The sequence below is a fragment of the Sciurus carolinensis genome, chromosome 12 (assembly GCF_902686445.1).
Source record: "Sciurus carolinensis chromosome 12, mSciCar1.2, whole genome shotgun sequence".
In the NCBI taxonomy this organism is placed as follows: Eukaryota; Metazoa; Chordata; class Mammalia; order Rodentia; family Sciuridae; genus Sciurus; species Sciurus carolinensis.
In genome coordinates, this window is record NC_062224.1 from 4155683 (window position 1) to 4173876 (window position 18194).

At 52.8% G+C, this 18194-nt stretch overlaps 1 protein-coding gene across 2 annotated transcripts in view; it reads left to right on the forward strand.

The window, feature by feature from the left end:
- The first annotated feature begins 335 nt into the window (after positions 1 to 335).
- The window catches only part of Edaradd (EDAR associated via death domain), a 57614-nt gene continuing 39755 nt past the window's right edge, over positions 336 to 18194 (forward strand). The window contains exons 1-3 of one of the 2 annotated variants that reach the window (XM_047521432.1): positions 336 to 492; positions 11539 to 11597; positions 15100 to 15139. In XM_047521432.1, coding sequence (XP_047377388.1) covers positions 432 to 492; positions 11539 to 11597; positions 15100 to 15139 — 160 coding nt within the window. In that variant the 5' untranslated portion in view covers positions 336 to 431. Of the gene's footprint in view, positions 493 to 1081; positions 1604 to 11538; positions 11598 to 15099; positions 15140 to 18194 lie in introns of those variants that run through there. The other variant, XM_047521433.1, reaches the window with a different exon arrangement.

An 18194-nucleotide genomic window follows, 5' to 3' on the forward strand; every position in this document is an offset into this window, starting at 1 on the left:
TAACCTGAAGATGCATTTCTAATACCATCTTCTATTTGTTGTGATGAAGAATGGTGTGATAAAAAGATAATTTCTAGTGCAGAGTTTTGAAAAGCAAGCCAGCATTAGAGCCACACTTGACGTTGTGCCAACAAGACAGCCTAACTTGATATGTGGTTCCTGACGATCAAACCACAAAAATAATTCCGTCTTCATGTGAAGTACAAAAAGAACCACAAACCAAACCTCAAAATGGATTCCAAGAGAAAATAGCCTTTTAAAAAATTTCCCTTCCTATCAGAAGGCAGAGCAAGAGGAAGTTTACCCTCCCACCAGCAAACTTCCCAGAGAGGTTTCATTTACTACGGTGGACACACAGCCAGCACCCTCTTCTCTGAAACTCTTGTGTCTTCCATGGCACATTCCAGAGACTAAGGAGCCACTCTTTATTCATGGGCCTCAGGACAACGAAACAGATGGGGCGAGGCACAAAGCAACCTCCTGGTCACAAGGGTATGTCCACCTGCTGTTCTACAGTTTCAGACCTAGATTTTTAGCTAGAGTTGCTTATCTGTGACGATTTGCTTATGACATTGTATACTAAAAACTCTCATCGCTTTTAAAACAGTTTTTGTAGTTCTGATCTTATAAGTGAAGGCAGATATAGATTACTTAATACACTTCGGCGGTTCCCATTAAATTTAAATCACCTGTAACCTTGGTGTAATGGACTTGTTCGATCAGTTGAGTTGAAATACAGTCATTTTAAACGATCCCAATCTGTGATCACTTAATTGTCATACAATTCGATTTAAATTAAACCCTGATTTTTAAAAGGACCGATTGATTCCGTATTTCCAAGAGCACCGGAAGCTCTTGTTTTATTTTGCCTGGAGAGGCCGAGGGAGCGCGGCCGGCGTTGTCCTCTGCTCCTTTGTGCAGCACTCGCCCAGGAGGTCAGGCAAAACCTAACGCCAAAGAAACATCAAAATAGAAGTGTTGGCAAGTGCCATCATGCAGCGGCACAGTCTGCCTGAAGCTTAGGAAACTGCCTAAGTAGCTGATCGCCGGCAGGCGTCTCCGTCCGGGCCTGTGTGCGGAGCGTTCTGCTGTCCCAGCTGAGGCGCGATAAGAGGGCCCGGGACGACACCCGCGCGCCGCTGCCGCCGGCCTCCAAGGCCGGCCGTTCCTCCGCGGTCCGTCCGGGGCGGGGGCCGCGACCTCCCGAGACCAGCAGCGGACCTGGCCCGGGAGCGGTGGCCGCGGCGCAGGACGCGCGCTCCGGGCGCCGAGGCCCCTCCCCGCGCCCCCGCGGGCTGCCCGGCTCCCGCCCCGCGCCTCGGCGGGGAGGGCGGGCGCGACCGCGGAGAAGGGGCTTTGCGAATTGCCAGAGCAGGAAGTGAGCGCGAGGAAGGACCGCAGAGGCCGGAGGAGGCGGCGCGGGCGCTGGAGCGGGGCGCGGGGCGCGGAGCGCGGAGTCTGCTGCGGGCGCGTGGGGCAGCCGGACGTCCCGACCCTACGGTGCCGCTCTCCTCCGGGCCCCCGAGGCCGCCCGACCTTGCTGGGGCGCTGGTCCGCCCTCTCGCCGCCCCCATGTCTTCTCCAAACGACCCTCTGCGCGCAGGTAAATTGACACCGCGCCGCCGCGCCCTCACCTGGAGCCGGGACCGTGGGCCCGGAGATCTGGAGGCGACCCCCGAGGGCGCCATGGGACATCGGGACCGTGGCTGGTGGGGACAGCGGCGGCGCCCCCCGGGGCGCCCTTGAGAGCCACTGCTCCCTCCGCGCGGTGAGCTCGCCGCCCGCGCACCCCGCGCGCGCCTGGGACGCGCGTCCCCTCCCCACGCTGTGGCCCCGGCCGCTTTTGTTCTGGGCCGGGACGCCAGGTTGAAACAAGTCCCGCAAACCTCTGGCAGAAGAGAGGGTAAGGGGGTGGATTTCATTTTCTCCTCCCGGATTCTCCCTTTTCAACCCACTCACGTGCCTTCCCGCTTCTCTTCCTCTCTTCTCTTTACGCTTTTATGAAACGGTTTTGCTTTTCTGCATATCGGCCCTGGAGCTATTTCGTGAACCAGTACCCGCAGAAAGGAGAGATGGATCCCATCCATGGAATTCCCCACCTGTGCAGGACTCCGATTAGAATGGTCTCTAGCCCCGTCCTATTTTAAAACGTTGCACATTTGTACCTATGGTCGGCATCTAGATTTTTTTTCAAATGTCTCACTGGATTTAATTCCCCTTGGAGAAATTCCTTCTCCCTGGTCCACCACAACCTGGGCTGCAAACGGGCGTTTTCGAACACAGGGACCCGTCTTGGGTACACGGGGCCTTATCAGGTTTTGGATAAAAGGGAAGCCCTGGAGAGAGCCACACAGAACCGGATGCGACTGCTCCCATTGATATGTTTCGTGTTTGGTTTTTTTAAGCTTGGGCAGGGACAGAGCTGGACTGTTCCAGCAGTGCTGATCTGTGGCTTGAGCAGTTAGGAGGAGGTAGAATGTGTATAGAGGTGGTCAGAAGATTGAACCCAACAGCTAGTTGAGACTGAAGTGCTAGTTGGGAGGGAGTTTCCCGTGAGACTTCAAAGAAAGGTTTGGATTCTTCAGAGTCGGAGAGGTGAACATTTCATTGATTGGAAATGGAAAATAAATAGTCCAGCCATCCTTCCCTCCCCCTATGCCCCGTGTTTGGAAAACTGAAGGGGAAATAAAGGGATAAATCCTCCCCCTCTCACCCCACAACCACCTCTGCGGAGAACCTAACTGACAAGGTGCCACTGGGTGTTTCTGACTGGTTTTCAGTAATAGTGGTCTCAGATGTAACTAAATGATGCTGGTAGGGGATTTCAAAAGCTCTTGGGCAGGATTCACTGAATGGGGATCACATTCAACAGCAGCCAAGAAGATGGGACGGACTGGGAACCAACTCAGAAGTGACACAGGTGATATACAGACTCAGTGTGACAGTGTAGTGATGAGACCAGTGTGATTTTAGGAGCCAGTAATGGTACGCAGGATGTGGAATTTCAGCAGTGTACCTTGCCTCTGCTTGTCCCAGCCAAAACAGGGTGCATACAGCCTGGAGCAAAGGGGCTTGGGAACCCCAGCATCTGTGGGGTGGTAGGAGAACATGGCACATGGGATTCTGTCTCCAGCTTCAAGAGGTGGAGCCCAAACCTGCAGGTGAAGGAGTCTGGCTCCCCAGAAAGAGGAGGGAGGCCTGGGGACACTGAAACCTCTCTGCCACCTGGCTGAGGATGTTGAAGAAGGTGGCCAGGCCTCTGGAAGATGATCTGGATGCCCCTGCCCCCGGGTTCTCAGCCACGTCGGTTCCTCCCTGTAGACACACATGCCCTTTCCCCTTTTGAACATCTCCTTCAGCTTTGCAGCCCACAGACACACCCACCTGCCCTTCCTTTTCTGTAACGAAACCGCAGGTGATGCTGGCGTGTGGAACTAGTTGCAGGATTTTAACCTCTCCTCCCCCGACCTTGTCCCCAGACTTCGCCAAGTTTCCTACGCTCACCTCCCAGCTGGTGTTCACACTCACTCTTTCCCTCTGCCCACCCACTTTCCAAAAGAGTGATCTCCGAAAAACAAGTCGCAGCCTGTCCTAACTCTCCTTAGAGCCACTGTCCAGCAAATCCCCAGTCCTCACTGGTTTCAAATCTGTGCTGTCGATCCCTGGCTCTCTTCAGTCACCTTACCTACAACCGTGTTTGGCCGCTGCCGCCACACCGCCTGCCTCGGAAACCATCATGCGCTGTGTCTCAGGGCCTTTGCACAGGTCATTCCTGCTGCCTGGAGGGTTCCCTACACACACGCTGTTACCTGCTTCTCTAGACTTCAGCTCAGAGTTGACCCAGGCCCAGCCCCGTGCTTCCCTTCCTGGCCTCCGCTCTGTCTAGGTGTGACTGGCAATGTCACTCTCTCCCGTTGGAGCGTAAGCCCCTTGAGAAGAGTCCGTGTTTCACCGAGCCTGTCTCTAACATCTGGCCTAGCGCGCAGCACAAAATCTTATCAGTTCAGTGAATTTAACCAAATATGCCTCAAACTGTGGGTGAAAAGGTGCTCTTCCCTAATGACATCTTCAGCAATTATTCATCAGTTTAGGTGTATTAACTAAGTTTACCTCGTAAAGCTTAAAAAGGAAAAAGAACATATTTCTATATGTATATAACAAAGGCACATATTGCTGTACATACACATATATGATGAAGTTAATTTAAAAAGCAGCTTTGACACTAGTTGAAGTCACGGGGAAGGAGAACGGTCAGCTGGTTAGAGGGCAGCTGTCTCTGTCTCTACCACTGGTAACGAGCTAACACTGGGCGAGCCAGGACTCTCAGTCACATGTGGATCACATCTGGCCCGTTCATGTCGTAGGGATGTTACGGTCGGGAGAAAGCGGGGGGCCCGAGTCTGGCTGAGGCTGTGCAGCCTCTGCCGTGTTGCAGTGAGCTGAGGATCGTGCCACAGAGCGGCAGTGCAGCTCCCCTGTCCCGGGGTCCCAGGTGCACCAGGCAGCCGCTGCTCCCTGAGCCCCGGCCCTGACCCCGGCTCAGGACAGCCCTTGAAGGCATTGCACCTGTCACTGGCCCTTCCCAGCGTTCCTGGGGTGTGTGGGTCCACAGTGGCCCAGGGACAGTCCCTAGGACTGAGGGGTGAACCGCTTCCAGGAGCACCCACGTTCGCCATGACGGACCAGCCTGTCCTGTTTCCAAAGCCAGGAGGAGAGGGCTCTCTGTCCCCTCTCCTTTGCTCCTCCCCTCCCTGTGGGTCTGCCCGATGCACCTTCCTGTCTTACACTTTCCTGCGATGCCTCTGCTTCCTGAGTTCTCCTCACTGGCTGGACCCTCACACCCCTTTGTTCCATCCTCCCCTTCCTCCCTTGTCCCTCTGCGGTCTGGTCCTTCTCACTGGTGAGGCCACTCTAGTCCTCCCTGCAGGAATGTGTGAGCCTGACCCCTGGCCCTTCCCTAGCTGTTTATCAGCACCGCAGCCTCTCCCGGTTCCGGCTGGTGTGGGCCGCCAGGCTCCTCTACAGCCGTCCATGGAAACAGCCCTGGGTTGGAAGAAAGCTATGGGATCTAAAATTTAAAAAAAAACCTCTAAAACCACCAGTTCAAAGAACTGCCTTTAATTCTGCCCAGAAACACAAAGGACCCCACTCTGTGGCTCAGAAAGCCGGAAGCTCTGACAAGCTTCCCTCTTTGTTTTCTCAAAGGACATCTTTGGAGAAGATGTTTGAACTTCCTGTGAGAAGGTGCTTCTAGGAACTGTGGCCCCCCCCTGGTGGGGCAAACTAGGGAGACGTCAGCCTGTGACAGGGCAGCCCTCCCACCTCGCCCGGGCTGCTGGTCTGGGGCTTGAGGTCGGGTGGACGAGGTGTTGGATTTAGAGCTGATGCTGGAATGATGGAGGCTTTGGGGAGGTGCTGATGGGTGAACGCTTTCTGCACGTGGCAAAGATGTGACTCTGGGGGACAGACGGTGGACTGTTAAAGGTTCGAATCGTGTCACTCAGAAATGTGTTGAAGTCCTCACCCCCCAGGACCTCAGAATGTAACCTTGTTTGGAAACAGTTTTCACTGAGGTGATGAGTTAAAGTGAGCTCATCAGAGTGGGTTCTAAGCCAGTATGGCTGGCGTCCTTTTGAAAAGGGCCAATGTGAATGGTGGTGCCCCAGGAGTCTTATCAGGTGGTCAGTGCATGAACTGCTTCTAGAAGCAGGTGGTGCTGCAGACCAGGTGGACTCTGAAGCCAGAGAGTCCAGAGGGAAGTCTGGTCTTCCCCCTCCCTGTGAGCCTGGCACTGGATGTGTGCAGAGGGGCCTCTAGCACCTTCCTCAGGGTCCTGCCAGGCTTCGCCCAGATGCAGTCACATTGCAACAACCTGCCCAGAAGGCTTCCGTGACCCCCAAAGGCATGGGAGTTTGTCACCACCAGCTAGGCGTCCTCTGACCCTGCCTGGAGATGGCCCCAGGTCCCACAGGTTGAGAGGTGGACTCTGTCCCCGAGGTGGCCCCTTTAGGATGCCAATCACAAACCCCAGGCCACTTTACCCATGCTTCTGACTGAGTGCTCTGACCTGGGGTTTCCTACAAGCAGCTCACAGATCGCAGGGGAAACACATTTGCAGATTGATAAAGGATATTACAGAGGCCACAGGTGAAGGGATGCAGGGGTCTCGGGGGCCCAGAACTTCTCCACCCTTTCTGGGTGCTGCCCTCCAGAATCTGCAGGTGGCATGGTCAGCTGTCCAAAGCTCCGACCCTGTCCTTTGGGTTGTTGTGGAAAGTTGATTGTTGAAGGCATAACTGAAGCATGGACGACCATTTAGAGATGGGGTCAGACGAGGAGGGTCTGTGTTACGGTGTAGATATGAGGTGTCCCTCACAAGCTCATGTGTGAGACAATGCAAGAAAATGTAAAGGTGAAATCAGGTTATGAGAGCCTTAACCTAATCAATGGACTAATCCACCCATATGGATTAACTGGGCGGTAACCATAGGCAGAGTGACCAGAAGAAGCAGGTCACTGGGGTGTGATTCGGGGGGTTTCTGTTTTTGCCTCCGCTACGTAAGCAGAACTCTGCTTCCTGGCTGCCAGGTCCTGAGCCAGGAGTTCCTCGTGGCCAGCTGCAGAGCAGACGGGCGGGGAGGTTGGGGCTGCTGTGGCCTCTCACCTTGGGGAGGGAGTTAAGAGCCAGGGAAGGTGGCACGGGACCAAAGCAGGGTCTCCTGACACCAGAGACTGGCACAGCAGCCCAGCACAGACACGGGAAGAGAGTGCTCCAACCCCTTCTTCAGGCTCAGTGCCTGGACCCGTGGCCTAGGGGTGCCCCTCACCTGTATGGCCCTGCTGGACACAGACTTAAACCTGGGAGGTGAGAGAGGTTCTCACACCCTGACATCACGGGGTAGGCACGTGAAGTCCACAGAGACCAAATGACTGTGCGGCCTACCCAGGCTGCCTCCCCAGGGCCCCCCGCATGGGCTCACAGATGTCTCCTGCACTGGGGGGGGCTCTCGCGACTGTGCCAAGTGTCCCACCCACCCACGGCTGGTTAATGACGGTGATCCTGAAATCGGAGTTTCAAGGTCGAACGACATTCGCCGCTTCTACTGGTGGGGTCTGCATAAGCGGCAGGCCTGGAGCGCAGAGCTGTGGAGCTCTCCATGGCGGCCATCCCGCCAGCGCTGGAGCACCCAGCACCTCCTGTTGTTTCTCCTCTCCAGGTTCTTGTCTTAGGAGTTCAAAAAATAAAATCCACAGACCAGGATGGGCGAGGGTAGCCTCAGGATTTCGTGAAGAGCAGGGCTCGCTTATTGGCCCATGCTCATGCTGATTAGGGCTCGGAAGCTCACCAACGCTGCTGGTCAGCTCTGGGGGCCATTCAGGTTTGCCTTCCACGTTCTCCCCGCTTGAAGCTGGAGGGTGAAGTCATTGCTTGCACATGCTCAGTGGGGAGTCTGGCTCTGGAGTGCGCTTGCTTCTGCCAGGTGACAGATAGGCTTGCCTCGGCTCACCTGGTACTGACCGCCACACCTCAGGCCTGCCATGGCTGCTTCCCGTGGCCATGGGCCGCGCTTGCCACCAACCCCTGGCCAGGGCCACCGCTCCACCTCTCTCAGTAGGAACCAGTAGGCCAGCTGCTAGCTAGGCAGCCTGGAAGCCATGTCAACCTGAGCTTGGTCAGAGCCGTGATCCAGGGGAGCCCAGGCAGCTTTGGGAGGGAGGCTTGGCCAGACAGTGAATGGCAGTCAGGAGCAGGGGAGGCCCCAGGCCTGGCAGTTCTGCCGTTTCTGCCCCTTGGTTCCTTATGTCCCTCGCACTACCAGAGCTTGCCTGGCAGGCTCAGCCTGCTGTTACCTGGGGCTTGTGGAGACAAACATTTTAAAGCTTTAAATAAACGATTTGATTTCATACTTAATAGTATTGTAAACATGCAATTCCAAGGCCTGTAGGTCAGATCTTAGGAAAACTTTCTCTTCTAGATCAGTCTCAGGTAACTGGGGGCAGCCTCCCCACCTGGCTCAGTGATTTCCTTAGCACAGAAAATCTGTCTGAGAATAAAAGTACTTCAGCTTGACCTACAGCAGCTGCCAGGAGACGGTCTAACCAGATTCAGAACGTGGGCGCTGGAGGGGGCCTGAGTCGGGGGCGCACTGGGAAGCCTGGAGCTGCCTCCACAGCCCTGTGCAGCAAGGGCGGACACAGTCCGAGCCTTTGGAGTGAAACGGGAAGACCTGGAAAGGCCTCTGTGTGAGTCCTCACCACTCACCCTGCTCAGCCCCCCCCCATTCTGCACTAAAGACTCCACCTGTCTTCCCTTCTCAGCTTCCGTTAGTTCCCAGAGGTGTCAGGCCAAAGCAAGAGGCCCTTGTCTCTCCCGGCCAGCCTCATAGCCCTCCAGGTAGGCTCCAGAAGTCGCTCAGGTCCTGAGCAGCAGCAGGGTGCCACCCCTGTGCTGCCCAGGCCTGGTCTGACCGGGGTAACTGCCCCCAGTTGTGTGTGGCGGGAGACCTGGGCCTGCCTGGGCAGTGGAGGAGCCTGAGGCTGAGAAAGCTGAGAGCTCTCCCGGGTGCAGCACTGGGTGGTCCCAGGCCAGAGACCTGACTGAGGCCACGGCCCCAGGCCGCTCGGGGCCAGCCCCTGGCTCGGGGGTGCTGGCCCGGCCAGACCTCCACACCGGCACCCCGCGCTCCTTCTGCTAGCCGTCCTGTTCGCTTCCTTCTGCTGCCTTTCCCAGCTGTCTCCTCCCTCTTCCTCCAGGTCTGGTTATTTTTCCTCCCTCTCATACTCGTTCTTGGGTCGGGAACAAGACTAGTCAGTGTCTGCACAGGAAGCTGTCGGGGGCGATAAACCCCTGCACCCCAAGTTCTGCGTAGCCGTGCACCTGAGAGCCCCTTGTGCTGACACCTGCTGGAATCCCATGCTGCTGGTGTGCGGCGGTTTAAAGTACCTGCCTCCAGGACCCCTTCAGTGAAGATGAAGAAGAGAAGAGGCTGTGATAGGAGAGGCAGAGAGGGGACTCGGTTCTGGTGGCTTCTCCTGCCCCTGCCCCAGCCAGGAGCCAGACTGGGAGAAACATGGGATTGAAACACCAGGAAGTGGGATGCGGGCTGTCCAGCAGGAGGGACCCACCTGAAGCATATTCTCTTTCCTCCCCTGGCCTCGGCCAGCCTAGTCCCTGGGGTCAGCTGCCCTGTCCCTCGGTCTGCTCCCTTCCTGTCAGCTCCTTCTGGTCAGCTGGCCCTTGAGGACTCAGGTCTCAGCCCCACTGCCCCGTCCCCAGGGTGCCTGCAGGCAGCCTGTGTGTCCCTCCCAGCTTTCTCTTCCCCTCTCAGGCACTTGGGCAGCAGGAGTTCTTCCAACTCAGGGTGGAATTATGACACAATTTGTTTTCTATTTTCTTTATGTCAATTTAATTTCGAGTCTGAGTCTGTGTTGCATTAGGCCAGCAGGGAATTCCATTTCAGACAGAACTGGGACTCTGCCCCTCCTTAGGGTCACAGAGGAATGTGAGGCTAACGTGGCGCTTGGACTCTAGGAAGGACCTTGGGTTTGCAGTGCTTCAGGTAGGCCTCGAGTCCTCACTGTCCACACGAGGCCCAGAGGACGTCTGTATCTTCTGGACACCAAGCACAGGCCTCTTTGCCGGGGTGGATCCTGAGCCTGGGGCCTGATCTGCTCCATGCTTTCTCCATTTCTCTTACCACTCTGTGCTCTGCTGGGACCAGGGCATGGTCCCTTCTCACAAGAGGATGCTGGCCAGAGCTCTCCCCATTTGTCCCCACTTCTCTCCAATGACTGTTGGTGTCATAAAACAAATAGAGGTGTTGCCTCCACCAGCATCTCCTTTGGACATTGTGAACACTTGGGCCAAAGAAAGATGCAAAGCCCAGTCCCTCTCTCTGCAGGTAACATCCAGGGAGAACAAACACAGGTTACTGTCTCAAGAAATGGTTCCGTTGAACAGTGGAGTGGAGGGAAGGAATGAGAGAGGAAGAAGGGATGGGGGAGGGGAGGAAGAGCAGAATGAGACCAACCAAGCTATATCATGTGCATGTGTGAATGTATCACAATGATCCCACTTTTATTCATAAAACTACGATGCAGCAATTAAAAAGTAAATCAATTTTAAAAAGTGTCTTATGAGACTCACCTGGATCCCCAGAGGTATTCCAAGACCTTGAGCCTAATCTACAGTATATACTTAATGAGGATTTGGATAAAAGTGAATGTTTTGGCTGTTGAAACATGGCTGGTGCATAGATGTGGGTTGTGTATTGCGCAAATCTAGAAGACCTCACATAAGTAGATTTGATTATTGTTAAGGTTTTCTGGCAGGTGTCTTATAAAGCAACTTAGAAAAGGGGAGCTATTTCTTTCTTTTTTTTTTTTTTTTTCTTTTTTTTTTGTAGTGCTGGGGATCAAACTCAGGGCCTTGTGCTTGTGAGGCAAGCACTCTACCGACTGAGCTATCTCCCCAGCCCCAGGAGCTATTTCTAATGTGTAAAAATTCATATGATCTGGCAGTAGCCTGATCAAGGCCCATACCTTTTTCTATATTTCCACATTTGATTTTTTTTCTGTACTTCATTAGATTCCTTAAATGCAAAAAGCACTGATAAAGTATAGGAAGAAAAATATTGAGAAATCAAGATCAATTTTTGACAAAAATATTGTGAAGTATATTTTACTTTATTATGAACCACATCAAGAAGCCTTATTTATGTGCGTGTCAGCTGTCCATTGCTATAACAAAATACCTGAGAAACTCAACTTAAAGGGAGAAGGATTTATTTTGGCTCATAATTTCAGAGGGTTTAGTCCATGGTCATTTGGTTCCATTGCTTTGGGTCTTTTGGCAGTAGGAGAGGGAGTGTAGGAGAGCAGAGTTGCTCACCTCAAAGTGCAGGAGGCAAAAAGAGAGAGGAAGAGACCAGGGACAAGATATATCCTTCAAGAACACATCCCCAGCAATATACTTCCTCCAACTCCCAATATCTCCCAAGGCTCTGCTGGGGTTTAGCCGTGGGGGATATTTAAGATTCAAATCATAACGGCTTATTATTTTATATTTTCTGGTGTGGGGATTGGACCTGCAGCCTTGCTCATGCTAGGTTAAGTGCTCTAAGGAAACCTTATACTTAAAAATGATATTAAACAATTGAAAAGTTACCAAGAGTAGGAAGTAAGGAAATAAGTAGAATCCAGAGTTAAATCTTTCCTACCCAAATTTATGTCCAATCCAACATGTAAAAGAATTGTCAATATCACATCTGCATAATTTAAATATTTGGAGATAGTTTTAATTTTCCAAAGTAGTATAGTTTTTTGTTTTTCTGTTTTTCTGTTTTGCAAGGTTTTTTTTTTTTTTTTTCTTATTCTCAGCATGGTTTAATTCAACCCCTCACTTGGCCTGTGGGGGATGGAGAGGAGCATTTCTCCAGCCCCTGCCCCCCACCTAGCTCACATTGGTAGGACGACAACCCCAAAGGCATCACATGTGTTTCTTATGAGGGAAAATGCTCTTTTTTGTTTTCTTTGCAGATCACATGGCAAAGGAGCCAGTGGAAGACACGGACCCCAGCACTTTATCTTTTCACGAGGTAGGTCACACATTTTACCTTCATAGCCACACCCCTTGTTGTGCATTTCTCCCTGTGTTATTTTACATTTTCATCGGAGTATTTGTGTGAGGCCTAGAAACCCAAAAATGAGATTCTCCCAAGATAAACTTCCTTATCTATATGACATATTGAACTTTGGGTTTCTCCAGTCTAAAAATGGTGTTCTTGTTTTGTGCATACCAGAAGTGACCTTTTTAGATTTTGCAAGGTCTTTATCTACCTTAATACTATTGTGTGTGTGTGTGTGTGTGTGTGTGTGTGTGTGTTGCTAGGGATCAAAACCAGGTCCTTGCAAATGCCAGGCAAGTGTTCTGCCACTGCTACACCCCCAGCCCATATTGGTCTACTCTTTACTAACCCATCTTCAAAACTCAAAATATCTAATGTGAGATTGAAGGAAAAAAAACAGGACTCTTTTGCAGCAGCTGAGCAGAGATGGGCAAGTACTATTTGATTTGCCTCTGGTATCACTGTTAATCCCAGAGCTGGCTCTGGGCCCACCTTCCCTCACCCCCCCACAACCACTCTCTCCTGCTTTAAGTTGCCAAATACTCCCCAGGCATTGTTTTTCATCCTCCAAATGTCCTGTGAGATGGTGGGGCAGGCGTTGGTCCCCATTCCACAGGTGAAAAGTGGCAGTTAGCTGATGTGTACAGCTGGGGTCCTACTCTCCTGTGCTTCTTGTTCAGGACCCCGTCAGGGGCCCTGGACACCAGCAGTTGTCACTGTATGGGCAGAGAACGACACATTCCTCTTGTTCCACAGTTCTGAAGACAGGCCCACTGAGACCTGAAAGTGCCGATAACCTAAGATGCACTTCATGTCATCAGTGTCTCCCATCTTGGGTGTGCGAGGACCTACGGTCTGATTTTCCTATCCTTTTCATCACTGCAGTTTGGCAAGTGTGGATGGTGCAGGAATCAAACTTTGACACACAGTGGGATTAAGAAAAAAATCTCTCTTAGCCTTGTACAAGTGGAACACAGGGCAGCCCTGGCTTGTGGCCAGGATCCTTTCAGATGGGGTCTGTGACTCTCAAGTATCCCTCGGTCCTCCCGTCCTTTCCCTTCCCCTAGCCCCTACTTGTTTATTCATTGAAGAGTAATCCCTTGGTTGTCTCCCATTCACATCCTGGTGACGGCTTCACCCTCCCTCGGAGCCCCTCTCCCCACCACTTACGTGGGCCCTCTGGTCACCTCTCCACACTGGGGACAGGGTGATCTCTCCCAAGCTTCCCCGTTAGGAGTCTCCCAGGGCCGTGGGAACAACACGCCACATACTGGGCAGCTTGGGAGGACAGTGTGCATTCTGTCACGAGTCCAGAGGTTCAGGTCCAGGGTGGCACCCTGCTGCTTCTGCAGCCTGCAGGGAAGAATCCCCCTTGGCTTGCTCTGGCTGCTGGCAGTTGTAGGCCATCGGGCCTCCTGGGCTCCTGGGTGCCTCACTTGCTTCTCACACACGTGGCCTCTTCTCCTGTGTTTGCCTCTGTCTCTTCTCTTTTTCTTCTTTTTCTCAGTGCTGGGGATGGAACCCAGGACCTTGCACATGCTGGGCAAGCTGTCCACCACTGAGCCATGCCCCCAGCCCTCTAGTCTTAGGAGGACAGCCTCTACTGGGTCCCCCATAATTTAGTGTGACCTCATCTTAGCCCATGAATCATAACAACCCTATTTCCAAATAAGATCACACTCTGAGAGATGAGGGGTTGGGACTTCAGAATATCCTTGTTCTGGGAGATGCGGTTCAGTCCACGACATCCCTGCTGCGTGCAGGATGCGGTGCCTCCTCCCTGGCCTGGCAGGTGAGTCCTCCATGACTTTATCTCAGGTCCACAACTCACCTGCTGAGCAGGGTGTGTGCAGCTCTCTGCTGCTGATTGGCCACAGCACATCCTCTCACCTTCCTGGGACACTGATCACGCTGTTCCCTCTGGGAGGAAATCTGCCTCCTCACCTGCCCAACTCCTGTGCATCTTCCCTGCTCTGGACCTTCTGGTTCTCCCTCCTTAGTCACCTAGCCCCTACTTTTTTTCTCACTGAAGTGTGATCTCTTGGTTGTCTGACTTCCCAAACACCATGCTGTCCATCTCCCCATGTGCAGAGCTGGGCACAGGACAGATGGCACCTGACGTTCCATGAAGCAGCTTCCTGAGAACCTATATCTAAATCCCTGGGCTTCACGTCATGGTCCTTCTTGGAAATTGGCTCCCTCAGCTTATGCTCAGCGCCGTCTTCCTCTCTGCTCCGGCTGACAGGTCCCCTTGTTCCTGCTGCGTCTGCTGTTTGCAGCGACCTTGCTCCCTCCTCGGGTTCACCCAAGTGCTGGGCTTGAGCTCTCCTTCTCCAGCATCGCTTCCTCCAGGAGACCCGTGCTCGCTCCAGCCTGTGTGCTCGAGCGCAGACCCTTTCTCTAGATCTCCACTTAACTCTGAGTCCAAATCTGGGGGTGCGGCCACCATAGTCCTTCTGTGGAAAAACTCACCACCTGTCTGAGGACACGGACGAGAGTGCTTTCTGGTCAGAGCCAGGCTGTGCAGAGCACAGGGCTTCCCTGCTCTGGAAGAGTGAGAAGAGCTGACTTCCCCGGGGCAGAGCCCTTGGTCTTCCCTGTCACCTGCGATCGATTCTGACTTACTTTAGTTGCCTTGGGAGAGAGTTGGATGCTTCTGGAGGTCCTGAAAGCCAACTGCCCAGCTCAGAGGACTAACTCCACGGGGAGGCACGAAACATGCCTCCTGTCTCAGGGCACGGTGAGGCCTGCAGCGAGCAGGGCTTGGGGACAGGACAGGGACCCCTCTCAGGAGGTCTTCAGAGAATGGCTGCATTGTTTAATCTGAAACAAGTTTCTGGAACATTAGCTACCTCCAGATAGGGGTGAAGGAATTAAAAAGAGCAGCCGTAAGAGATGCGCCATTTGAATTTCCTGTGGCAGGGCTGCCCTGCACGGGTGCCTCGAGGCCCGTGCAGAGCTGCGCGAGTCAGTGGCTGAGCTTTAGCTCTCTGTGCAGGCGACGCAGGTCACCTTGGAGTCTCCTAGGATTCGAACCCAGGGCAGAGCATGTGATGGGGAGCACTGCCCAGAACACACCCTTCTTGGCCCAAATGACTGCCACAGAAATGAGGAGCAGAAGTGGGTCCACCCCCGTGGTGCCTGGAAACAAATGCTTCAAGCTGCAGGAAACAGATAGGGAGGACAGCCCTGTAGAAGAGAGGAAGTGTGGTTTAGTGGTCAGAGCCGAGGAAGTTAGAGAGAGCCTCTTTCTGTTTCATGTTCCAGCACTAACTTGTTGTCAACCTTGATTTCGTTTCTACATACTGAGAAGGAAAAACATCAATGGGTGGGGACTAATAGGTCTAAAGCTAAACATTTCCAAGGTTTTAAATGGAAATCATGTTTTAAATTGAAAGACAAAGCTTTCTTTTCACTTTGATCTTATAACTGACATTTAAAAATAACTCTCCTCTTCTGTTGGTTTCTACAGTCAGACAAATATCCCATTCAAGATACGGGACTCCCTAAAGGTACGTACAGTAAATATAAATCCTCGAACTTGCGATGCTTTCCTATCGTGAACAAAGCACTCATCTAAGTAATTTTTCACTGTTTAAAGTTGTCGAACAGAAGCAACGACAATTTAGCTCACCTGTTACATGACTAAAAAGTTCACAAATGACTTTCTATTAAAATATGTAAATTATCTTATGCCAGTTTTATAATGTAATTTCTAAGGGGGTTTTTACAAGAATAAAAGTGTAGATAGCCAGGTCTCTATCCTGAGTGATAGATCTAACTCAAATCGGTTTCAGAAGTGGGAGAGGGGCCTACTGGCTCAGGGCCCCTGGGTGCAGCTGGATCCTGACACTTCAGGATGCGCCCAGGCTCAGTCTCTTTCCCTTCCGGGATGGTTTGGTTCTCGGCAGGAGTCCCCGTGTGGAGGGCAGGGCAGTTCCCAGCGCTGCCAGGTTCAGGCCACACTGTGCCAGACGGCAGAGAGGGAGGAGGCAGCCTCCCAGCACCCTGAGCACAGTTGTAGGGGTGACTGTGAGGGGGCAGGTTGGACTCCTGTCCATCGCTGGGTCACTTACCACCATTAGGAGGGTTGGGGAGGTTGACCAAGTCTGAGTCTCAAGGTCAGGTGGGGGTGGGCATGGGGTGGGTCCTACGCAAATCACAGAGAAGAGTGTTCTGGGGCCAGCAAGGGACAAGGGAGGCTGGCCAGGCACAAAAACAAACAAGTAAAGCTCTTTTATAACCCGAGGCTCAGGCGTAGTTCGCACAGACCATCCGGGGGCTAGTCCCTAGCTTTTCATTCTTTCTTATTTGGAGATGAGAAACTATGCACCTAACATTTTTCATACTGAATGAGGACAAAGGAAAGGTCTGCAATATGGTTTTCAAAGTCACGTGTGATGGAGGCTAAATTGCTGGTTGTCACCCTGGAGCCCTTACCTTGCATTCTGCTGACCACTCAGAGACGATGTGGGGTGGGGACCATCAAATGTGCCCAGCTTCAGGGACGGCAGGGACACCTGGCTTCTGGTCACTGCAGAGGGTGGCCTGCCCAGCCCCTGCCCTCGTGGGTTTCCCCAGCAGTTCTTGTGGTTGTGGGGACACAGGGAACTTCCCACCTGGGCAGTCTGTGGTAAGTCCAGGGTTCAGCCAAAGCTCTCCTCTCCCTACCCCCAGGTTCTTCCCCTGGCCCTTGAAGGGACTCCATTAGTGTCATTCTCTTCTGTTCGTGCCCCTGGAGTGGCGTGGTCCAGACCCCGGCTGTCGGGGGGAGGTTTCTGGCACACCCCCTCCCCTCCGCCCTCTCCGTGAATGACCTCAGAGTCTCTGGGACCCAGATGAGGGACCTCTCTTGGCAGGAAGTGGAAAGTGCTTGGTTCTCAGACTTATTGGGGAGCTCGTTTGAAATGTAGATCCTGAGACCCTGGCTTTGTGGGCCTAGGAGGGGACCCAGAACCGCCCTTGAGCTCATGCCTGTGTGGCTGGGGACAGAGCCACTTGAGAGCCTGCCAAAGAAGAGAGAACTGCTGGGGCTGCGCAGAGGGCCTGGACTGCAGGTCTCAGGGTGCCGGCAGGACAAGGTGAGCATCGCCTCCCGGGGTGCTCGTGAGAACTCAGTGAGGGCAGGGCAGAGGCTGCCGGTGCGCATGGCCAGGTGTGGCAGGAAAGCTGGCCACAGAATGGTGGGAGCCGGGAACAGAGAACTCCCAAAGGGTCCGAGCAGAGTGGCCAGGGGGGCTGTCTTGGTACGGTGTCATGGCGCATCTGCCTCAAGCTCTCTCTTTATCAGCCTTGAATGCCATTTCCTGTTTTGAAAGGAAAGGACTCTTGCTTAGCAACCCATCCCATGCTGGCAGTACTGCTGGGTTTCTCCTAGAATTTGAATTTCACAGAACCTCAGCTGAAATCCATCGTGAGTCCTGAGAAATACGACTTTGGAAGCCATACCTTAGGCCTTTCCTTTGTCCTTATTCACAATGAAAAATATTCAATGCATAATTGTTCTCTTCAGATAAATCCATCCTTTTGTAGGTAAATGAACCATGGTTGGAAGTTGAAAGTCGTACTCCAACATTGGTATTTAGTAATAAAACAATTTAACGTCTGCTCGTATTTTTCTTCAATTTCACAGATGGGGACAATATCATCATTTGATATTTCTGGTGTCTAAAGTTGTTTTTAGGGAAAGAAAATCCATATGAATTAGTAAAGAGACTTAAGTTGTAGACCTGGAAGTTAAGTGTAATCTAATTAAGTACCCACTAGGATTCCAACATTCGAGTGATTTGGGGGGCACTTGGTTTAGTGGAGGGGTCACGTATGATTACCTTTTACAATTTCCATATGGTTTAAAAGTCCTCAAAGTTCATTTTCCTCAGCTGGTTGAGCAGGCTTCACAGTCTTCACCAACAGCACCCAGCGGTTCTGCAACGCAGGCCCAACCGGAGGGGTTTACCGCAGGTCACCTGGGGGAGCCTAGGGCATCTGCATCTGAGTTACCACCTGAGCTGTGTCATCACTAGGGTCAAATGCAGAGCTTCCTTTCCATCACCCCCAGGCCTCAGGGGCTTCTGGGGCGTATTCTGGGGAGGCTCTTTTCTGGTGGCTCTGCTGGGAGGGTGCAGGCGCGGGACTCAGGACTCGAGTGAGACGGGGGCTTCTTTTACCCCGTGGTTCCTGATTCTGCCTAGAGATTGCTAGCTGGAGTGTCCTGAAGCGAGTGTGGCTCTCCTTCCAAAGAATTCCGATATCCGAGCCACCCTTCCTGGGGCGAGAACTGGCACGTAGACAGGTGTTCACAGACGTCAGTCAAGATTCGGCATTTCCTTTTCTCTGGTGGGCCACCTCTGTCCTTCCCTGTATTTCTCAAAAAGTCATCTAGTGAATTGAAAAGGTAGACGTATTCGGACTCCTTTGCTAACAGCCTTGTGGAATTTGAATTTGGTGTTGTCTTGGGGCCTGGAATCTGCAGGACAAACAAGTTCCCTGTGGTGATGCTTCCTCCAGGGAATGCCCGTGGATCTCCCTGGGGCTGGGTCCACATCTGATTTGGGGGTTTTGTCTGTG